The 23,851-nt window shown below is 39.2% G+C and overlaps 2 protein-coding genes across 4 annotated transcripts in view; one reads left to right on the top strand and one right to left on the bottom strand.

The window, feature by feature from the left end:
- Nucleotides 1–349: 349 nt before the first annotated feature.
- On the top strand, nucleotides 350–10,221 carry tnnt3b (troponin T type 3b (skeletal, fast); the record flags this gene model as incomplete). Its single annotated transcript, XM_056269898.1, has 10 exons — nucleotides 350–602; nucleotides 2,448–2,465; nucleotides 3,448–3,466; nucleotides 3,612–3,657; nucleotides 3,756–3,872; nucleotides 4,457–4,648; nucleotides 4,742–4,854; nucleotides 5,118–5,208; nucleotides 7,918–7,958; nucleotides 9,873–10,221. Coding segments are annotated over 10 exons (927 nt in total), but the record flags the coding sequence as incomplete, so codon positions are not given.
- An 874-nt stretch (nucleotides 10,222–11,095) lies between these two features.
- otog (otogelin) overlaps nucleotides 11,096–23,851 on the bottom strand; it is a 44,343-nt gene continuing 31,587 nt past the window's right edge. For 2 of the 3 annotated variants that reach the window (XM_056269887.1, XM_056269888.1), the window contains exons 36-57: nucleotides 21,390–23,803; nucleotides 21,096–21,273; nucleotides 20,852–21,000; nucleotides 20,637–20,726; nucleotides 20,301–20,487; nucleotides 19,991–20,211; nucleotides 19,761–19,899; nucleotides 19,433–19,621; nucleotides 19,139–19,348; nucleotides 18,675–18,779; nucleotides 18,474–18,578; nucleotides 18,179–18,280; nucleotides 17,494–17,592; nucleotides 17,273–17,313; nucleotides 17,060–17,135; nucleotides 16,786–16,964; nucleotides 16,603–16,707; nucleotides 16,214–16,333; nucleotides 14,108–14,153; nucleotides 13,653–13,724; nucleotides 12,270–12,349; nucleotides 11,096–12,184 (exon numbers count right to left, since the gene is read on the bottom strand). In XM_056269887.1, coding sequence (XP_056125862.1) covers nucleotides 11,984–12,184; nucleotides 12,270–12,349; nucleotides 13,653–13,724; nucleotides 14,108–14,153; nucleotides 16,214–16,333; nucleotides 16,603–16,707; nucleotides 16,786–16,964; nucleotides 17,060–17,135; nucleotides 17,273–17,313; nucleotides 17,494–17,592; nucleotides 18,179–18,280; nucleotides 18,474–18,578; nucleotides 18,675–18,779; nucleotides 19,139–19,348; nucleotides 19,433–19,621; nucleotides 19,761–19,899; nucleotides 19,991–20,211; nucleotides 20,301–20,487; nucleotides 20,637–20,726; nucleotides 20,852–21,000; nucleotides 21,096–21,273; nucleotides 21,390–23,803 — 5,108 coding nt within the window. In that variant the 3' untranslated portion in view covers nucleotides 11,096–11,983. The remainder of the gene's footprint in view (nucleotides 12,185–12,269; nucleotides 12,350–13,652; nucleotides 13,725–14,107; nucleotides 14,154–16,213; nucleotides 16,334–16,602; nucleotides 16,708–16,785; nucleotides 16,965–17,059; nucleotides 17,136–17,272; nucleotides 17,314–17,493; nucleotides 17,593–18,178; nucleotides 18,281–18,473; nucleotides 18,579–18,674; nucleotides 18,780–19,138; nucleotides 19,349–19,432; nucleotides 19,622–19,760; nucleotides 19,900–19,990; nucleotides 20,212–20,300; nucleotides 20,488–20,636; nucleotides 20,727–20,851; nucleotides 21,001–21,095; nucleotides 21,274–21,389; nucleotides 23,804–23,851) is intronic. The other variant, XM_056269889.1, reaches the window with a different exon arrangement.

Raw genomic sequence — 23,851 nt, 5'->3', positions numbered from 1 at the left:
CTTTGGCAAACAGGGAAAAACAAAGGCATTTCGTGTGGGTATTTTATTTGGCATGTGGAACCCTGGTGTCTCAAGGTCTCATCATTTCATAACAGGTTCTCCCGCTATTTAGATCCTCTTAGCCACCAGTCCCATCCTTATTTATATACATTTCACCCATGACTCTCTCTCTCTCTCTCTCTCTCTCTCTCTCTCTCTCTCTCTCTCTCTCTCTCTCTCTCTCTCTCTCTCTCTCTCTCTCTCTCTCTCTCTCTCTCTCTCTCTCTCTCTCTCTCACTCACACACACACACACACACACACACACACACACACACACACACACACACACACACTTTAACCAATACTTAATCTCCCATTTCTGAATGCTCCCTCCTCTGCAACGCATTAACTTTTGACAACCTTCCTTCCCCTGGTTGCTTGCTGCATCATGTATTATTAGCTGAAGAGGTAGTAGAGGTAGAGGTAGCTCCAGAGGCAGCTCCTGAACCGGAGCCTGAGCCTGAGCAAGAACCAGAGCCAGAGCCAGAGCCAGAGCCAGAAAAAGAGCCAGAGCCAGAACCAGAGCCAGAGCCAGAACCAGAGCCAGAGGTGCATGAGGAAGGTATGTGGCATGAATATTCATTCATCCTTCCCATTTTCCCCAAACAACTAAACACAGGCAGCGCACCTCACCTGTTTCTTAAAAATCATTCATATTAACATAGCAGTAGTTCCCCAGCAGTTCCCCTCCAACCCTATACAAAACTTTAACCACTACTGGTGGTACCTCCTCTTCGTTCAGGCCCACTATGGGACTGGTGTGGTAACACCAGATGTTGACAGAGCTTAGATTTATGCCATTTCTGTCCCTTATGGTGCATTAGAATTATTTTTCAGAATTGGACAATTTCCCAATTTATGAACAAGGAATATTTTCCAATTCTAATTCACTTGCAGACCTTTGTGGAGTGAGCTGGAACGATTAAGCTCTGACAGACATGGCACTCATCACATCTAAAATGCAGCTTCTTTAGAGTGGATGCAGGAGGCCTTCAGTGTTGGGAAGCAAAAATGATTAGCAACACTTCTAAACTATATTTGTAGTTGGGTGTATCACAAAAAAAGGCTTCATTGCTCGTTTTTTATGTCAAAAGTCAATAATCAAACACATCTTCCTAAACTGTCCTCTCTCTTATATGTCATGTTGGGAAGTCCCAGTCATTATAAATATGTACGTCATGTAAACATTCCCCAATTCAGTAAATGATTGACAATAAAAGATCCACTGATTCAATAAAACGATTCAGTATTTAGCTGTACTAAATACTGCTGTTCATCACAGTGTTTTTATTCAGTTTGGCTGTTTTTTTATAAATTAAGTGATAATTTTGTCTGTTCAAGTTTAATGGCCTCACACTAATTAGGATCCGTATTTATTAATATGTATATATATATATATATATATATAAATCTATATATTAAAGATGGTATTGTCCCCCCAATGTCCTCTAGCTTGACTGGATGAACTAAGCATTAGGAGTAGCTCGGTTACAACAGTTTCAAAGTAGCTTCCCCAACACTGGTGACCTGAGCTGATAATAAATCACATTCCAGCTCCTGCTCTTGCCAATTACGCTGCAGCCATGATGCTTATATCAGATTGTGACTGAAAACTCATTGCACTCTTCTGCATTCAGAACTGTCTCTGAGTTGCCGCCAGCATAATGTTACTCTAGGCTGCATCTTGAGGAAAAATATATTCTATTGCATGTGTTTTAATAATTCTGCATCAAACGCGATTGTTTCAGTTGCTATGGTGTTTCATAATTTTCATAGGATGCTGAAATGAATGTTTAAATACCAATTACACAATAAATGGTCAGTATATTTAATGAAATTTTCAAAGGGACAAAAAGGGCTACTTATATGTTCTTTATTAACTTATTCTCTCTAATTTCACTGGCTTAACACGGGAAAGGCTCTCTTTGGCACACTGAATTATATTGATTATTAAATATTACAATCTAAAGTCTTTTAAGTTTAATTATTGAATTAAAAAGCAAAATGCTGAAAGTGTCAAACCAGATTCTGTCCATTATTAAGATGCTTTTTGTCCACTTTGAAATACCAAGCAATGTTTTATGATAATGTGTATGCTACTATAAATTGATCATCAATATAAATGTTGTTATTTAACTTATGTTATATAGCTTGCTCATATTGAGGTGTCCCGCTGAAAGTGATAACCTATAATTCATTAAATCTTTATTGTGATTTTTTTTTTTTTTTAATTAATTGTTATGTTTAATTTCAATGTATCCTGATTCAAGCTGATACCTCAATTTGAGTGTCCGCTCAGCTGAACTCTGCCTCTGAGCACGCAGCCCTGCTTGGGGCAGCAAAAAGCACACAAAGCAACATTAATGTTCTCTATTTTACTCTTGCTTTCAACGCTTGATGCATGCAGAGGCCTATGAAGAGGAAGGTATGTTTGTCATTTTCTTGTATTTGTCATTTCTGATTAAAAAGAAGGCATGGGGGAGGGGTTAATGCCTGCAAGGTGGACAGTGAAATCAGGACCAAAACCTTACAACATCATATTCTGAATAGGGGGACACAGAAAACTGGCCTGTAGTATCGGTTGAAACACTACAATAAGTCAATAACAAGGGTGAAAGAATATGAAATGCTGACATTGCTCTGTGCTTTGCTTCTTTTTGCATGAATGTGCCACAATACCAGTGGAAGAAGGAGTACAAGATGGTCGTTTTTAATTCCCTTCTGGAAAATGTCTGGTCTGGGTGTAGCTTGATGCTTGTGTTTTTGGTGTAAAGGTCAAGCCAAATTGTTACGATACATTGCAATGGCTTAAACATCTTATCCAGCCCACTTGCAGAGTCTAGTCAAAAGTCCATGATGACCAGATATATAATAAACCCAGATTTAGATGCTGTTAGTCAAAAGAAATGGGAAAGTGAATGAAGGATAAAAAGCTGAATCTTTTCCACAAGGCTTTTTTTTTTTGTGTGTGTTGTTGTGTTGATTCCTGGAAGAGTGAGAATGGTCCACTTGTCCGGAGTTCTCTGTCTGTTTATACTCATGTACTTATAAGCACCTCATGATCTGATTTCCTGTGTAATGATTCTGCTAGATTTGTTTTGATCAACTATGTTTCACAACTTTCTAACTAACCCAGTTTATTAACATTACTGAAATTAATATATGTACTTAAACTTCGTAAAGATACTATTAAAAATGACATACATCATTCTTAAAGCTGCAGGGTAACAGAAACCAGCACTGAGTTGTTACTAAGAGTAACTTTAAATTTGAATTGAATTGAGTAACTCCATGTTCATGGATATATGGCTAACAGAATTCCCACTGATTGTTGACTGAGCTTGTTTAAAACATCTCTAACCATGTCACATATCCCTCTCCCTTTTTTATTTTATTTTTCATAACAGATGAAAAGCCCAAGTTCAAGTAAGTAGTATTGTCCACTAAACAGTTTTTTACCGCTGAGCAGCCAATTTCAATGCTGTGATGCTCTGAGTTGTCCTGAGGAGCTGATGAAGTTATGTGATACCCAGAATGCCACTAAAACAAATTTTGCTTTCATTTCCTTCAGACCAAGTGCACCAAAGATCCCTGACGGGGATAAGGTGGACTTTGATGTAAGCAAGTAGTGCATGTCATTGTTGGTTATATTAGATTATGTATTAAACATTACACAAATACATGTTTGAGGTCATATTTCCGTGTGTCCAAACAGGACATCCAGAAGAAGCGTCAAAACAAGGATCTCGTTGAGCTGCAGGGCCTGATTGATGCCCACTTTGAGTGCAGGAAGAAAGAGGAGGAGGAGCTTATTGCTCTGAAAGATAGAATTGTGAGTGATCGCTGTCTATAAGCTTCCTGATTACATGACTCAACAACAAGTATGTGAATTTTAAATATTGATTTGAATTCAAATTATTTTAAAATCTTACCTGTATATTATCTTAAAATAGTCTGTTACAATGTACAACACAATCAGCCTATCAACAAGACAAACACAAAATGAACACTGAAGTCCATTTTCACTACAATAGAAAAACGAGACGCATAAAGGTTGATTTTATACAATAATAAAAGTTAAAGTAGCCTACTAAAATGACTAAACCTAAAACTGAAATATCCATAAAATAGTATAGTATTTTTAAAAATCCCCAAAACTAATAAAAATGAACAAAATGACTAACATTTAAGCTAAGATTCTAATATAAAAAAAATAAAAGCTTATTAAAAATGTTAATAACTATTATAATAGTATAAAACTAATCCTAAAATAACTCTGACCTGGATAAGCAGAATGATATACAGCGTTGCTTTGGACAATGGCAAATTTAAGGGAATGCTGTGATTGACCAGTCAGAATTGAGTAATCCTATCAGGATATTATAATGGACATATTTGATATCTGTGTGTGTGTAGGAGAAACGTAGGGCTGAGAGGGCAGATCAGCAGAGGATCCGCGCTGAGAAGGACAAGGAGCGTCAGGCAAGACGTGAGGAAGAGAGGCTGAGGAAGGAGGAGGCTGATGCTAAGAAGAGGGCAGATGATGATGCCAAGAAGAAGTCTGCCCTGTCCAACATGGGCTCTCAGTACAGCAGCTACCTGCAGAAGGTGCAGAGCTTTCTATCAGCCCCAACTCTGATTCTGTTCATCATCACTCGGAGTACAGGACATGATTGTGTGTTTGTGTGCTGATAAAAACAGGCTGACTCGAAGAGGGGAGGTAAGAAGCAAACTGAAAGGGAGAAGAAGAAGAAGATTCTGGCAGACAGACGCAAGCCTCTGAATATTGACCATCTCAATGAGGACAAGCTGAGGTCAGCACAAATACCTGACAACTCTAAGCCTATGGGCAACTCCGGTCCTCGAGGGCCACTGTCCTGCAGAGTTTAGCTCCAACCCTGACAAAAATTTGTTTTTAGTAATCCTGAAAACATTGATTAGCTTGTTCAGGTGTGTTTAATTAGGGTTGGAGCTAAACTCTGCAGGACAATGAGGCTGAAAAAAGACACATTGTCCTGATGAAACATAGTTAGTGTCTAAATTCTAAATGTGTTTTGGTGTATATGTGTGTTTACAGGGAGAAAGCTAAAGAGCTGTGGGACTGGTTGTACTCCCTGGAAGCTGAGAAGTTTGAGCACCTCGAGAAACTCAAGAGGCAGAAGTATGAGGTGAGGGAGCATTCTAATGCCCATTTGCACATTACAATGTCTATAAACTTAATTTACTTGACATATTTTATTATGACCTACATTTGTTTTACTAGGGGAGATTCACTACTTTGTCAACTGCATCCAGGAAACACTTAAAAGCTTAAAGGGATAGTTGAACCAAAAATGAAAATCATTTACTGGTATCTGTGGTTCCATGATAATCCATTAACATCCATGAAACATAGTACAGCTAAACTGAATCGTTTTATTGAACGATTGCACAAACGGGTCTTTGCATTAGAAAAAAGGTTAAAAGTTTTTTTTAGTTTATTTAAATGGTTGTTTTAAGAACTGGTCACTGAAAGGTTCTTTGAGAATTCCAAAATGGTTCTTCTTGCATCTCTCTGAAAAACCTCTTTTGGAACCGTTATTTTTACGTGTGAGTGGGATACAAAAAGAGATGACCATCTCAGCCACCATTCATTCTCATTGTATGCAAAAAAAAAAAAAAAAAAAAGATGCAATGAAAGTCAATGGTGACTTACTCTCAGCCTCAGATGTCATGCCCATGGACCACGCACACCCCGTTTACGTCTGATGCATATGGCAAACAAAACAGGAAACAACTTTCGAGAAGGCAAAAGTCTGAATCTAATTAGCTGACTTCTACACGTTATGTTTGAGGCACTTAGTTGAATTTAAAAGAGATTTGTTTGCCTGTTTACCGACGACAGCTTGTCCAACCCATTTTATTAGTTGTGCCCTCTCACACCTATAACAGAAGATCAGGTCAAGTACTTTACTAAGAAGGGAATATGCGGAATATACAGGTAAATGTGAAAGAACTTGCTTTTATTGTAACATGACCTTGAACAAGACAAAACATTGATTGGTCACTTTACATGTCAATCAGATGTCCTCCTCCTGTCTTTGTGGGCGGTCCTTGGCCAATTGCAGTGGCTATAGAGCGCAGACCATATGTCGTTAAGCAAAGGTCTGGCTACTTGAGACTAATGGTGACTGAGATGCTTATCCTGCCCAACACAGAAGAAAGTCAATCTTACAGATTTGGAACAACATGACGATGAGTAAATGATGACTGAACTTTCATTTTTGGGTGAACTATCAATTTAGTCCTCAAATTTGGTTGTGTTACATTGCATTACAGACAGTCAGTCTGTACATTAGTGGTGGGAATTTTTCAGTGATTCCTTCTAAAGGTCATCGTTGCCGCTGTAGGAGGCTTTATGAGTGCATCATTGAATCATTTATTCAACCGATTCAATTCCACGCGATCAGAAATTAGAAATTTGAAGGTGAAAGATTTTCGCAACGCATTCAAGTTGGTGACTGATCTCGCTGCAATGACCAACAGAAAGCTGCTTGGTTTGAAAGTGACTTCTGTGTGAGCTGTGCTACATACATCGCTACACTATTGACAATTGACATTGGACTTTTTGCCTACGAAATTTCGATAATGTGACTGAAATATTGGACATTTCAGTGAAACTCCCAAGCATGTAGATTTCTATTGAAATGACTGAATTTTGCCTGCAAAATTTTGTCAAGCAACTGTAAATGTGACCACACCTTTCAACAGAGGGCGAAAAATTTCCCCATTCAGATTTTGCTCATGTTGAAGTTGGTCATGCAAATTCTCTACACTGTTGACAACAGATGATGGACATGTGGACCAACTTGACCAGCACAAAATTTTGGAGAAATCCTGTTATCCTATTATCAATAGGTAACTTTCAAATGAATCAGCTGTCTGTTGGTCAGCACAGCGAATTCAAGTCACCAACTTGAACCCATTGCAGAACCTCATCTGTGTTGGGGAATACTTCTTCTTCTCCTTTTGCCCGTGAAATGGTAAATGTGACTGCGCCTTAAGTAACTATTTAGCAATATACTGTCTAAAATGTAAGTAACTTAATATTAACATTCACTCATTCGCATAAATAGGTTAGCTTTACATTAAAAGAACATGAACATATCAGTCACAATGTGTGTGAGAGCAGGTCTGAGTGTGTCTGTGCTGGTGATTCAGAGTATGTGTGTGTGGTAGTTCAGGTCTCAGCTGTGTTCTGGTGTTCTGCAGGTTACAACCCAGCGTAAGAGAGTGGAGGAGCTCAGTAAATAGTGAGTAACTGGAAATATAGGAAGCTAAGCATCAGGCTTTGGTCAGCAACAGGGACGTGACAGCATGGTCTGCATGCATGAGACTCTCTGGTCTCCGTGGCTTCTGGGAAAAAAAAGGTCGATTCAGACCACAGGTGAAAGGTCAAATGTAATGTCACTCCTAAAAAGAGAGTCTATGGTTAGAGCCTTCACAACAAGTTGATCTCTTTACCACCAGCAGCTAAATCAAACCACTATGCCAACAACCTAGAAACTGTCCAGTAGAGATGTGCTTCGTGGTTAAATGAATATCGTATGTAGTGTCATTAAGCATCTGATCTTCCAAGATGTTTTCTCTCTCAGGTAAGTGTGTGTGATTGTTCAAGCTCAATACCGTCTTGCTGAGGAAGAACACACGTGCCTGTGATATGCCCACACAATGCTGCTTTATACCAGCTCTTACCTTCAGCAAGTCCTGAGCATCAAGCCAGAATGATTTGTGTGTGTTTGTCAGCACTCGATGGTAGAGGACAGCTGTCACAATCCAGGATCCTGTGGTTAAGGTATGATCTTGCAGGTTTAAAAACGCTCATGTGTTGTTTTCAGGTCATCTCTCTCAGAAACCGCATTGATGAATTGCAGAAGCAGTAAGTAGCTCCTTGTCACCACACACACAAAGCGCACGGATGGACTGACTACTTTACTCTAATATTACTGATTGAATTATCTAATCATGATAACTCTCAAAGACACTGTCACACACAAGCTGCCAGTCATATTGGATAAAACGCATACGACTGTCAATGGCAGCAAGACTTTACAAAACATGTCCTAAAACTTGATATATGGCTATAGGCTTGAAGCTGTGGATGGTAAGTATTTGGGACATTTTTGTAGCATTGTGACAGACTTACTGAAGCTTGAAGCCTTTGAGAGTGAGTTTCTCTAGAGCTGAATGAGTTTTGTCTCCCCTAGTCAGACAGCAAACTCTCTCTGCAGTCTCCCCATACAAGCTTCTCTGAGTACGTTTACTTGCATTTGAGTTTCATTTCATTCGGAATAAAGCAATATTCATCTTTTTTAAATGTCGAAATCATGCCAGTCCAGTTTTTGTGAAGTTGAACTACCCAGGTAATGTGATTGTAGATCGGCTTCTTCCAGTGAATTCACAAATCGAACTACAGTTGGCCTCATGCGTCAAAAGACAACTGTGACACGTGACTTGCATTTATGCTGCCTTTTAAGTGTACCTGGGAAACTTTTATCTTGAGCATTCGTTATTACTACACGTGACTTATTCAAGTCAGAAACTTTGTAAAAAAAATAGCGTAAACAAAACAAAATAATTATAAGCTTATTGTGAAAAATAAACCCAAATAACTACATCTGAATTTAAAATTAGGAACAATATTCATTTCTATCACTTATTTATGCATAGTATCACACCTAAATGTTTTTGTTACTTAAAGCAAACCAAAAACGTTGGGTTATCTATCTATCTATCTATCTGATAGGCCTATCTCTATTATAGATCATAGTTTCATCCTTTCAAATCGACACACCCCTTCCAACGTCATAAACTGGTCGTGTAGCTTGATTATAATTGTGCATGTAAACGTACTTGATTTCTGAAAGGATTTACAGACAATGAAAAATAAAGCTCACTCTTTTATCTCTCAACATGCAACACATAGCATAGCCTAAGTGCCACTATGAAGCACTTTGCTATTCCAGATCTGGCTTATTTTTCATTGGTGCCATCAAATCTGAACTGTGATTAATGTGTTTGGCAGACATGAGGTAGGCCTAATGAGTGATGTAAATGTGATGTGTATCAGCTGCTGCGGTGATAAACATTTAAGACTAAGACAGGCCTGTTTAACAAACTGACAGAGCTCAGAGAAAGGTCGGTAAGTCCTGCATGGTGTGAACAATATTTCAGTTCAATGTGCATGTCAAATTTTGTGTGGACACGAGAAGCAGAGAGGAACATCCTGCAGGCCGGAACTGACTGAGAACTGGACTGGAAAACAATAGTATTTAAAAGGGCTTTATGTTAGTAAAAACAGCAGAATCATTACTTATGCCGTAGTACGGAGCCCCTAGAAAGGGACCTTTGCAAAAATAAAAAATTTACAGTTTTCTCATGCGCACGCGATAGTTTTCCCGTGTGCACGAAATACTTTTCTCGTGAGCATAAAATAAAGTCTGTATATTTTTTTTTTTTTGCAAAGGTCCCTTTAGGGGAGGGATAGGCAACTCCGGTCCTGCAGAGTTTAGCTTCAGCCCTGATAGAAACTCACCTGCCTGTATCTATAGTAATCATGAAAAGCTTGATTGCCTTGTTCAGGTGTGTTTAATTAGGTTTGGAGCTAAACTCTGCAGGAAAGTGGCCCTCCAGGACCAAAGTTGCCTATCCCTGCTTTAGTGGCTCCGTACATACGTACGCCTACTTTAAAACAAAAACAAAACCTTGGAGCCCTGTCCTGTTTTTCTCAGTCGTCTACCAGCAGGTCAGTAAAGATCAGCACTAACGCACTCTTTCTTTGTCTGATATTCAGCTCCAAGAAGGGTGCTGCTGCTCGCCGCAGAAAGTAAGCGTTCATGGAGAAACCTACACTTGTGGTCAAGACATGCCTGTTGCCTGCGTTTCCGAGCTATGCCTTCATTCACCCGGCATCTCTGATCCCACCCACCATTTGCATTTCACCAGAGGCTATCAAAGGCGGTCTACCACCACCTGCGTGACATTAACACTGTCCGGTCTTAGCAGTAGTAGTTGTAGTAGGAACTTCCCCTCTTAAGACGCTATGTCTTTAGGTTCTCACCTTCCGTTTTTGTAAATAATGTTTGGCTCGCCAGCTTTATCTGTTGCATCTGGCAGTTCAATAAAATATTCTTCAAGACTGATATACTAGAATTTTATTGTGTTTCCTTTATACTGAGAAACTCTGATGCTGAAACATTGAATCAAACTGAAGACTTAGTTGACATGTTCATGATGAATCTGAGTTGACAAGTACAAACCATTTATAGCAAATGAACAGACTGTTCTGTCTTTCCATGCATTTTCATATTTGCGGATTGATAGTCTAACCAATAAGAGTTCTGATGTCATTTGTCCCCAAAAGATGATTTAATGAGAAATCTTTTAAAAATAAAACAGTCTATTTCCCCCGATTTTCTGATGACATTTGACATTAGTTAACATTAACATTAGTCAAACATTGAAATTAGTCACTAATGACATTAATGCATTAACTAACATGAACTAACAATGAACAATATCTTTGTGTTAGTTAATAAAAATACAGTTGTTCATCGTTTGTTCGTGTTAGTTCACAGTAGGCCTACAATAACTAATGTTAATAAATACTACTTTTGATTTTAATAATGTATTAGTAAATGCTGAAATTAACTTAAGAAAGACATATTGTTCATTCTTAGTTCATTAACAAAATTAGTTAACTAATGAAACCTTGTTGTAAAGTGTTAACAAATATCCTAGTACACAGTTAAATGAGTCATATATACACCATGCGTTATGCTGAAGCTTGGAAAATGATGTCATGACAACAGTGATTGGCTGATGCCACCACATGAAGGCCAGTAGACAAGAAAAAAATATACGCCCATAATAACCTTCCAAAAAAGAATCGGAACTGGAAAACATCTACTGTGATAACATGAAATACTAGTTGACTGTTGGCTGCAAAGAAGCATCAGAAGGCTACATACCTACTAGCACAGCCAGTGAAACTGCAGTTCCTCCACAAGAATGAACCCATTTTCTAAAGATTTTTATTGAAAATGTAAATATACATATAGTATGGTACAAAAAACTAAGCATATTATGAATGTTGCAATTCTTCAGCAGGTACAATGTTAAACCAAGACCCTAAAGACCATAAAATAATTCATTGAGTCTATACAGAGGTATTCATTATGACCGTCCTTTTGCATTTTATAGATGCAACATTGCAATACTGTGGACACAGATATAAAAACAGGAACTTCACATATTCAGTTTTAAGTCAGTACTAAGTATTTCACAAAAAAAGATCTAAAGCTGTTCTTAAAATGTGCCATAGTGTATAAAGCTCATTTATGTTGACTTCGCAATAATTTATATCAGATCACGAAGATAAAAATGTATTTTGCATCAGCTGAAGTGCTTCATAAATCATAAATCATGTGTAAAAAATCTTGTATTTTGAGTGAAGCAATTGTTCTTATATGGTAATAAATAAATAAAGTGCTCAAAATACAGCATAAGGTCAATTATTCAATAAACATGTGATTGTTATATAACTTGTCAAATCACATTATATTCAGATCATTAAGAAGTAACATTACCAGTAGAAAAGCATCTAAATACAATTAGTAAAACTTTATTTCAGCGTTCTCTGTTGTAGAATTCCATATATACAGAACAGGAGCACAAAGCTAGTATCATTACTGTTACTGTTACTGATTCACGTGCTTCCACATTACTTACATTTCAAACATGCAGCCATGCAGTTTATACCATTTTCTGAAATATTTGAGAATTTTGATAGAACAAATTATATATTCTGCTCTGGGAAATAGAGAAAAAAGACACTTTACAACACTAGATCTTGACGTTCAAGTTGAATGATAAGTAACACTTTCTGTTATTATGGTTTGGGGTTTATGACCACTGACAGGAACAGTCGGTAGGTTCCTGAATGGTGTAACTGACCCACGTGGAGTTTCCACTGCAGTAGAGTTGGACTGAACGCCGCTGCAGTCCCATCTCTCTGCAGCACTTACAAAAGCGTGCATATGTGTTGATGTTGTAGTTATAAATACTTGCAGACGGACACTTCCCATCACATGACACTATGTTGACCTGTGAACATGACAGACATAATGTGAGCCCTTTTACAGCCAAACGAGAGCCAAATTATAATAGGTACATTCTGAAATAAACTCACCGGTCTGTTGCTACGGCAATCATTCTTTCTAATTGTCATCCTCACTGTGACTTTCTGACATGATTTCCCGTCCTCTTTACCTACAGCATGAGGAGTCAATGAATCACCTTTTTCATCCTGTGTAGAACCTCTAATTCATTCAATGAAAAATAACTTCTTCTCTCCCTATGCAAGCATTTTAAGATATGAAAAAACAAAAACATTTCTGGTAGATTCTCATTTAATTGTTTGTTATATGCTTGATTTTCTGTTGCTAAGATGATGTTTGAACTATTTAATTGCTTACCGTCAGTTTGGGTGACGAAAAGTTATTGCAAACAGTGTATTTCTCAAGGAAATTGCTGGGATACCACTTCAAGCGACCTCGCTGGATGGATTTGACTCAGGTTATAAAGTAATCTTTGCATTCAGCACGAGCTTGATTATGCATTAGATAATATTAATTTGTGAACGTGAAAATAGTGTAATCTGTCTGAAAAGGATGAAGCTGAATAACAGTTAAGATAAACTCGAATGGCAGATGGCATCGGTACATATAAAGCTATTATTTTAATCTGGTTCAAGACCACAGCTAACAGCAGGATGATTACATTCATTTTCCAATTCAATAAAAATGTATACTACGGAGGATAAACATATTTTTGGTAGATTCTATGATAATTTTACATCCTACTCTAAGATTAAAGGCTTTAACTTTGCAAGATTGTAATGACTGTTACTTGTATACCTGACAGTGGAAATACAATTCTTTCCCCACTTAGCTGATAAATAATCACTATAAAACTACTCATCTACTGAAAATATTAAGATCATATGAATTGCTTGTACTCAAGATCAATGCTTTTCCACCACCTCAAAAGCAAAAAGAAAAAGAAAAAAGAGATTCAAATGAGCCCCGATACTTGATTTTCCAGTAAAAAGTATAGATCAGTAGTGAGAAGAAGCTGTAATGGTTTGAGTAATGTGGCAAAAAAAAAAGGTGGCAAAACTGTATGTAAAAAGTGCTTTGTATTGCTGCTGTTGCCATATCACTCAAAACATTACTAAACACCCCATTACCACAAACTACACATACTATATGATTAGAGGCTACAGCCTAAGAACTCTGAATCATGCAGAGCTACAGAAACTCTCTAACTGGCCACTACCAACAGTACATTGTTGGCAATCAACAATGCACTGCCCGACAGAGCAAAATGGGGAAAGATTTAGCTGCTTCCAAGAAACATCTGGGAGAAAAGTAACTAGAAGTATAAATGCCTTCAATGAGCAGTTATGTTCAAATCTGTTGAGAGTCCTGTATTGTTTGAATAGGGGGAGTACATTGTTGGAATTCAACAATGGTGATGGCGAGCCTTGAGGTCTGATGTTAGTATCAGGTACCTTGTTCACAGTTTGTGCTAACTGTGGGTTTCAAAGGGCTAACAGAGAAGGGGAACAGGGAGTTTGCAGCGCCTGGAGAGATTGTTACAGAACGTTACACTGATGCAAGAAATTAACTTTTTGCTGTTGTGTGCATGTCAGTGCTTCTACACAATGCTTTTCTTGTCTGTTCAAGTGAATTCTCGGAAGGGACACCTTTCTATACTGATATGTTTAGGTTTATGAATTTTTCCCTTTACCTTGCTGGTACAGAACAAAAGCACTGTGTCATATCAATAGAGAACATAAATGGTGATACATGAGTATAGCCGTGGCACTGTTGTTTTCATTCGGTACATACTGAGTGCAAATGACTTGAGAAAGAAACAGATGTAGCTTTTAAATGGTAACATTGCCCATGTTTCTTGTTATAATAAGAGTAGAGATGAACGAAAGAATGTGACCTCTGTACTCACATGTCTTGCAGCACCCACCCATGTAACTCACAACGGTGCCCCCGATCTAAGACAAGATGAACACTGAAAAATTTAGCCAGGGTCAAACAGAAGGGACCATTATTTGCTAGACACATTTTGCATAATGACATGTTGTATATATTTTGGCACAATGGAAGAAGTCAGTGAAAGTATGGAACCACTGTGTAACCACTGACTCAGGACCACATGATTATGTCTATGTATTAGTTCTAAGTCCATGTAGTACATCTCTGTCACTTACATGTGTGGTTTCACTTTATTTTCAGGGACCCTTTCTGTTGACTATAAGTAACTTTGCACCTACATGTCTACTAAGTAGACTGTTAGTAGACTGGTAGGGTTAGGATTAGAATAAGTTGACATGTAGTTGCAAAGTTATTTATAGACCTTATGTAGCCCCGCCCCTTTTCAGCGCTGCGCTTGTTGTCTTTTGTCTTCTGGTTGATGAACTGCCCGTTTTAAAATCTTCCCGGTCTACTAACATGTATTAAGACATCTGCTTTAAACATTACAATGCTCGTGATAACTTTCGTTAAACTCTACAATAAGTAAATCCACTTCACCAGATAATTACTCTTCGAGAGCGATGCCATAGAAATACCATAGACTGTAAAAAAATAGAAATACACAGAGCCACAGCTAAAACGGAAGTTCAAAGAAAATATTCTAAAGATGGCTGCGCACTTGTTTCTCTGGCGCATCAGGTCAGTAGAATGTCTGTTGGAGGACCATCACAATAAAGAGTTAGCAGATATTAAAGGTGCTATATGTATTTTTTAGCGGCCTCTATCGGTGATGTTTCAGATTGCAACCAATTTTTACAAGAGCGCTCATGCTCTTGCGTGTGCTCGAACACAAGAGCCAGCACTCATGGTACCGGCCACACTGAGACTTTCAACACACCGGAGAAAGCATCACACAACATGCTGGAAACTCATGTAAACTCCCACTGCAACGTTACAATAATAGGCTACTTTTATCAGCTTGACGTTGAACTAATGCTCCATGCTCGTACCATGATAACGTTACATTGACTGCATTTAGCCGACATGTGGTGTTATCCAGCATAACAAGGCATTTCACTAACTATTCGTGTATCCTTCACAATCAGCAATGTCAACAGGTGAATGTATAATATGATAACGAAAACGGTTAGTGAACTAGACTGAACAATTTCAGTGTGACAGTAAGATCGTAGGAAGTAACATTACTGTACTGAACGTGTCTGGAAATGTGTATTATAAACAATATGATAGTAGTGGGATGAGTGACGTTAGACAGTAGATCTAGTACATAAAATAAAAGTTACATCCTAAAGCACCTACTTTTTGTTATCCTGGAACAGTCCGTTGTATTCATTTCATGTCTCATGTATGTTGTAGTTTACCTTGCTATTTCATTACCATTATTTATTTCAGCATATCTGAAAACTTGTAATTTATCACAATAAAAATAGCGGAGGTCTCTCCATAATTCAAACGCTCTGCCGATGTTGATCCGTGTTTTCGTCCTAAGTCGATCCGATTCACGTTTGGCCTGACGAGCTTCAGCAGATAAATTTTGTTTTGTTTTTTTATATTTATGTGGAGTTTGTGTTGGAGTCTGTGTTGTGCTGGAGGCAGGTCGATGTTTGGTGTTATCAGACTCCATGTCGTCAGCTGCAGTGCCGTCGCATAGACTATATAAAAGGAGAGAGGCTCGGGAGCGCGCATGCACGTCACATCCGATGGATTTTGCAGAAAATCCGACCCGGAGACTTCACATAGAAATAGGAATACTGGCCTTCAGAGGTAATAGCAAAACCCGACAAGTGGATCATTGTAATGTGCGATTACAACCCCTTCACACACAGGCAATAAAAAAAGGATTAATTTTAAAAGAAAAGTTACATATAGCACCTTTAAGCAAACAGTGAACTAATACTCTAATGAGAGTTAGTTGACATGTAGTTGCAAAGTTACTTAAAGTTAACAGAATGTTCAAAAGGGACCATCAAAATAAAGTGTTACCACAAGTGTTTGTATTTGTCATAGCTGTACTTGATGTATTATTTGGGTTCATGTTTATTAAGGAGAGAGAAATCACCTTCATGCACTCTGTTTCGTTGAAGGGGGGGCAGCTGTAGGGGTGGGAGATGAGCACAGGTCCTGACAGAGTGTCTGTACAGTCATAGCGTATACAGTCAGATACCCAACTGCGCCCTGGCTGGAGAGGAGAACACAGAGAATACGTTCACATCACAGCCATTACTCCAGTCTTCAGTGTCACATGATCCTTTAGAAATCTTTCTTATATGCTGATTTGGTGCTCCATTATTATCAATTATTATTGATGTTCAATTATGTTAAAATATATTTTAAAAATAAGTTCTTTTAAATTGTAATATTACTGTCTTTATGTATTTTTGATCAAATAAATGCAGCATTAGTGAGCATAAGAGACTTATTTCAAAAACATTTAAAAAAAAACATCACCTTGTACATAGTTACAGATCCATTTTCACTCCGGAGCAGGCAAGAAATGTTCTTACACACACCACAGCAGCTGCTGGGGTCTTTAGGAGGGATGTATAGCTGGTACTGTTGAACACATAACACAGTTAGGAGGTATTTTGAGTTTGGCTAGTGTGCGTGTCTTTGTGCATTTAAAATACTCACAGGCTGGCAGCGTGCAGTGCAGTTAGTCCCAGTGGCTTTGAGGACATAGAAACCTGTGGCAGAGTCCAGTGTGTGTGTGCACTGTGTGGTGTAACACACACCCTGATCACGTTGCTCTACCAGTGTCTGTCCCGGCCGCATCACTCCCCGTTCCCCATCCACACACACTGCCTCTCTCGCTATAATTACACAGAGAAAAGCACACATACAAAAATATTTTATTATTTATTTATATTTTATTTTCAGAGTATTTTAGACAGAAGTGTGCTCTCACCACACACAAATCTTTTGCAGGCACATCGGTTTTCTGGATCAGACAGAAACGTTCTGTCTAACTGCATACTTTCCCCCTACAACACAATACACCTGATATCAGATATGAACCAACCGGTCAAACAAAAGCCTGATCACAAACAAATAACGTAATAATAAAATGTAAGCAAAAATATACATGGTCATTTGAATATATTCATTTCTGTAGACTCACCAGAGAACATTTAGGACGAAGGATTTTCTCACATGCACATTCTAAGAGAGAGAGGAGCTTTAGTCTTTTCAGAAGCACACACACATTTTGTTTCTTTAGCAGAGTTTAACAGACACTGACAAGCAACACACGTACTGATGCACTCTCACAATGATATACATGAACAAAGACACTAATGCAAATACTGCTCAACCACATTGTTATTGAGTTGGTGGACTTACCACATGTCTGAGATGGACAACACTGTTCTTGAATCCTTGTGGAAACTACTGCCATGCCAACTGGACATGTGACGTCTAAGCATTGAGAGGTCTCACACACTGGATGCATAAACACACAACATAGTTACAATAACACTTCACCGTTTCAGTTAATGTGGCGTTTTGAAGGCAATCCTTAGTTATTTTGTTTTGTGGAGCTTGAGGGCAGTTTAGGCTACTTGTTCTACTGCGGATATATAATGGTTGGTATTGATATTTTCCTACTGTTACTGGCTTACTATAAGCTCCACAACATTCTCAAAGTGATAGTTTACCCAAAAAGTAAAATTCTTTCATCATTTAATCACTCTCAAGTTATTCCAAACCTGTATGAATTTCATTCTTCTGCTGAACACAAAAGAAGATACTTTGATTAATGTCGGTAACCAAATAGCTGACTTCCATATTTTTTTTTTTTTTTTTCGTCCTATGGGACTCAATGTTTGGTTACCTATATTCTTCAAAATATCTTCTTTTGTTTTAAGCAGAAGAAATACATTTATACAGGTTTGGAAAAACTTGAGGGTGAGTACATTTTCATTTTTGGGTGAACTATCTATCTCTTTAACTGCATTTGTTGGCTGAATTTACCACAGAGAAAGAAAAATGTAAACGTCTGTATGTTTAATCATGTATTTGTACTCACAGCAGTGATAAACTGGACAGCAGTGCTCTGTGCTGTTTGTGTCCACAATCAGCAGTTCTCCATCTTTACACACTGGAGCTGCCTCAGAACATTTGTCACACACTAACACAAAAATAAACACAATTAAAAACAAATCACTTTTAATTACTTGCCTGTCAAATGTTAGGCTGGAAGACTTCTAAGGGAGTGGAATGTAAATATATATTGTACAATTTATCACTTTTTGTTCCATAGAGGAAAGAAAGTCAAATGGAATTGGAATGACATGATTTTAACATTAATGGTAATGGCTTACTGCAGATGTGTGCCAAACAGCAGCTGCCTTCTGCGCGAGTGGCGATCAATGTCTGATCCTCACGACAAACAGGAATGTCCAAGACACATTGATCTGGATCGCACTCTGAAAAAAGACAATAAAAAAAAAAACAGCACTCATACGCATGCACAAGTATACAGACCCAAATACACAACAAAATATGTCCAAAGTTAAACTCACCACATAAGTATTCTGGACAGCAGGAGTCCTGCCTATGATATGACACCAGCTTCTCCCCATATTTACAGTCCGTAGGAGCTGCTTCACACATACTCTGATTACAAACTGTCACAAAACAATTAAGCATGAATTAAACAACCTCATAAAGCATCTGAACGTATTAAATAATAGTAAAATAATACAAATACATTATATACATTAACATGTACAATGCCAAATTGTGTTGGTCAGTTTGAAAATCTTGTGTTATGATAGAGTTATTTGGCTGGAAATTCAACTTCAGAAGGTTTTCCATTACGATGTTCTTTTTGTTGTGGGAAATCTAGTGACTTAAATCATAAAAATGAAAGAGGCTTTGTCTTATTTTAACATGATGGATGTACAAGGTATATAGAATATACCATAATTCTGCCCAGCCCTTTTATAGTGAAATAATTAATGTGTGAAATAATTGTATAACAGACCACAGGCTTTGTGAGGGCAGCAGCTGCTGTCATCTGCAAGGTTGACGGTAATCTCTCCTGTACGTGTACATACTGGCTGAGGGATGTTACTGCAGTTATACTCCACCGGCACTATGCTGTCGTTCTCACACTTATACATGCAGCAGCCATCGAGGGAAGCTTTCCACACCTCCCCAAGTGCACGTGGGATTCCAAAACTATCAGTACATGCTGCAAACAAATATCATAACACAAATTATTAACAATTAAATACCCTTAAACAGATACAGTAGAAGAGAAAGACAAGGAGCATACCACACTTGCTGGGTGGAATGCATAGGGCAGAATAGGGCCGATGCAATAGAGTTCCCTCTGGACACACACAGCCCTCTGAAAGGCCCGTGCATTGCTCTGGGACAAACTCAAACTCTTGGTTTGGGCAGGATGGGGCAGTGCAGGTGGGCAGACATGCTTGGTACCGCAGATTTTCTGGGCACATGAACGCTACACAGAAAAACATGCTAGCATTACCGTAAAATACACACTCACACATAACACCAATAAATAGCACTTTAACACCATATACAGCAGTGGAAACCATATCTACTCAAAGCTATATTGATATGCCTTGGTAACTACTTACGGCAGAAATCAGAGCTCCTCCATTCCATGCAGATGTTGAATTTGTGGCAGGAAGCAGCATAAGCGGCCAAAGCAACACATGGATTATTCACATACTCCACATCTCTCACCCAAATCTCACAGAACACTGCTGGAGGGACCTGAGCACAAAGACCAGTTAGGAAATGTAGTGTGCAATCACATGTGGGTGCAGGTTTGGTATTGGTGGGATGTTCATGTTGTGTGCCGTACGTAAGGATGGCAGATGGTGAAGGTACGGTTGCTCAGCATGCTCATGCACTGAGAGCAGTCGCTCGTGGTGCAGTTGACCTCCCTCCGTCTGCTGTGGCTGACATAGCTGGTGGTGTTGGGAATCTGCCAGCTATCGATGAACACAGCCGGATCCTCTTGCTCAGGCACAACTGTACCGTTAGACAGAGTCAGATCATTCAGAGGATTACCATCACAACTACCTGGACAGGGTGACAAAGAGAAACATGTCATTAAAATATGACATGATAATTTTTACAGTCCATATAATCTGTTGTTAATGGGTTCGTACCACACAAGCCCATGGTGGAGAGTCTGTTGTTATAGCTGTCCATCTCAATCACCATCATGCCTGTAGTGTGAAACCACTGGATCTTCAGACCAGCTGGACTTCGGATTAGATACATGTTTCCTGTGTCCAGAATCTCAAAACCAAACTTCTTAAACCGTGGCTTTGCATACCTGGAGTTCACATACAGCTGGAAAAACAACCCATTGTTTATGTAAATATGCCAGACTGGCACGATAATACTTTTCCCGGGCACAATTATTTTATTTTTTTGTATAATTCGTCGTCACTAAAAAAGGTTGCAAGTTTTCCAAGAATTGTGAGCAGATGAATACTCACACGTCTCTGGAGACGATTGATGAGTACTTCGTTGGATTTGTGAGTGATGTTTAAAGCTGCCAGACACAAATTGGTAAAGTTCCACACAAGCTGGAAACAAACAGAATAATATCATGACTTTGATATAAAAATAAAAAAGGACATAAAGAGTAGAACTAAAAGTTTTTATATCACTTTAGTTGCAAGGTGCTAATGTGAGGTTGTGCATATCTTACGGTGTAATCTGGTCCAGAACACTCTTGTACCAGGATGCTGACGGTCTCATTGGGAAGTTGAGTCACCACATATAAAGCAGCTTTATAAATCGCAACACTTTTCCCATCGAATGTGATCAGATTAAGATCTGGGAACACTGAACAACGACCTACATGCCAAAATTAAAATATATTTTGATAAAACATCAACAAATGGCAGAATGAAAATGATTATAGCAATGTGTTTAATATGTGTGTTCCTCACATGGGCAGTCCCATCGTGGACAACACTTATCACCATTGACCAGTACAGCAAAGCCAAGCAGACCACAGTTTGGGGGTGTAGGATCATAAGGGCAGCTCTGAGACTTATTGAAGAGGAGCAACTGGCCACTGACACATATAAGCTTTGTACATTCATCCACTACCTCTGAATATGGAGACTACAGACACACAAACATAATTTAGTTTAACACATAAATGCAGACTTTTGTTATCCAAAATTTACAACAATATTTAAAATACATATAAATATAAAAGCATTTTATAATTGACTCACAGTGCATACTCTGCTTGGCTCGACAGCAGTAGTTTTTGGGTCTACATGTGTCTGGCTTGTCATCAAGTGCTCTGTTTCTATGGTGTAGGGAAGACTGGTCACTACGGATGAACTCAGTGTTGCTCGGGCAGTGTCTGAGGCAGGTGGCATGGATGTGACTTTGGTAAGTTCATCCACCAGAGGGCGCTCAGTAGAGGGAATACCACTGGTTACGGAACTACTCTCAGTAACAGAAGAGGAAGTAGGTGGCTGTTTTGAAGTGGTAGTCTGAGTAACAACTGATGCCACACTTGGCATTAGAGTTGTAGTTGTTCCAGTTGATGATGTCAGTGCTGTGGTCAGACCAGATTCAGTTGTGTACTCTGTAAATCCAGAGGTGTATTCAGTGATGTCAGGACTGTGTGTTGTAAGTGTGCTAGAAGAAGCAACAGGGATACTAGAGGAAGTTGTATATGTGGAAACAGTAGTCACTTTATCTGTAGAAATGGTAGAGAGTGTTGTCAATGTCGTCTCATTCCTCGTGGGAGGTGAAATGCTGGTTGTGGCCACAACTCGTGGTGTTTCTCGTCGCGTGGTAGCCACAGCCACCCGTGTAGTCAGGGCTGGTGTGACAAGGGTTGTGAATGTTGGTGTCATTGTGGAAGGAAGGGTGCTGGAGGTCTCATGCACCTGTGTTGACGTCTGGGTTGTCGCAGTAGTTGACAGCACAGCTCTATCTGTGTCATGTGAAACCCTAGTTGTCTCTGTGACATAATGTATACTAAAAGGTCTAGTTGTAGACGTTTGAGTGGTGGAAACAATCTCCTTCTCAGTTGCAGTAGATGTAAGCAGAGGTATCTCAGAAGTGACAGTTGTTTCTATGGTTTTTGTTGGGCCTTGAGATACTGATATTGCCGTCGTAAGTTTAGATGGCGAAGCTGGAGAAATCGCTGGCAGTGAAGGTGTGGTGGTCATAGTTGTCGTAGAATAAGGAGGATGAATTGGCGATGTGCTGACTTTGTCTGTAAGGAGAGCAGTGGTGGATACTAAACTCCAGTGAGACGCTGTAGGGCCCAATGTAGTAGAAGTGGAAACAACTCTGGAAGTTGTCTTGTCAGTGGGTGACACATGTGATGTGAGCAGTGTTGATGTTTCCTCTGTAGGCGCTGAGGTGAATGGCATGGTTGTGTAGGTGGTAAGTGGGGTCTCTGTTGTCCTGACACTGGTTTGGGATGTCTTTGGAAATACTGATGGAGTTGACGTGGTTTGGATCATTCTCCAATCTGTCTGTAATGTCCTATCAGTTGTTAGAACATCAGGATAAGTATACATAACAGATGTTGACTGATAGGTTGTTTTTGCTGTTGTTTCTGTTGGCACAAATGTAGGAGCTTGAGAGGACACTGTGGTGATGAGGGTTGCTGGAGCAGCTGTGGAGAAAGACAGTGTTGTTTTTGAAGTTTCGGGTTGCTCTGAGGTTGATGTTGAAGAAATAAAAGGTGTTGTTTGAGTTGGTGAAGTTGGTGTTTGAAAAGCGGAAATTGTGGATTTCACTGAAATTTGAGTTGTTGACGCTTTAATATCTGTAGGGGAAGTGGAAATGGTAGTGATGTCCAAAGGCTTCTGGGTTTCAGAAGGGCTCTCAGGGGTCTTCAGAGTGTGTAAAGTCGTTGGAAAGGAAAATTTTTCTGTGGTGACAGAGGTACTCGATCCTAATATAGGTGTCGTGGTCAATGGTGATGTGAACTTTGTCGTGCTGATGGTTTCAGCAGGAAACTGTGTGCCGCCACTAGAAGTCAAAGTGGGAATTGAGGTCTTTTCAGTAGGTGTGAGGATCTCTGAGACTCTAGGAGTCTCAATACTAGAGGTGAGGGGAGTTGACATTTTTACAGTTGGGGAAGTGGCTTCTGTGGAGCTCATGCTGGTCGACACTGGAAGCACAGGTAGAGTGCTTACTCTGGTCTGTTCTTTACCTGAGCTAGACGACAGAAGAGGACTAGAAGTAGGCGGTAAGGAGATAGTTGTCGTACGCGTCAGTAGTGTTGACGACTCTGTTGGCCTGCTTGTTGTAGCGGTGCCAGAGAGAGATGCTGAGATAAACGTTGGGCTAGTGTGCAATGTGGTCGAGGAAGTGTGAGTGATGCTTGATGCTTTAGTGGTTCTCTCACTGGAAGCCAGTGGGCTTGGGGAGGAAGAGGATGCTGTTAATGTGGTAATGGTTTCCACCACCTCAGGTCTGAAAGGGGAAGATGTAAGCATTGCAGTGCTTGGCTTGAGAGTTGTAGGTATAGTAGCAGTGGCGCTACTCTCTGGCACTGTTGTAGATGTGAGTGACATAGACACCGCTAGGCCACTCAAGGTGTAATGTTCTGAGGATGTTGATGATATGGCAGTGCTGGGTGGCGTGAATGGAGGAACAACAGCAGGCTTAATGCCTAAACACAAATGCAATATTTATTAGACACTGCACAAAATAGATAATT

Source organism: Rhinichthys klamathensis, unplaced genomic scaffold, assembly GCF_029890125.1.
Source record: "Rhinichthys klamathensis goyatoka isolate OS25496 unplaced genomic scaffold, OSU_Roscu_1.1 h1tg000292l_1, whole genome shotgun sequence".
Taxonomy (NCBI): domain Eukaryota; kingdom Metazoa; phylum Chordata; class Actinopteri; order Cypriniformes; family Leuciscidae; genus Rhinichthys; species Rhinichthys klamathensis.
This window is presented reverse-complemented; position numbering and strand designations above follow the sequence as displayed.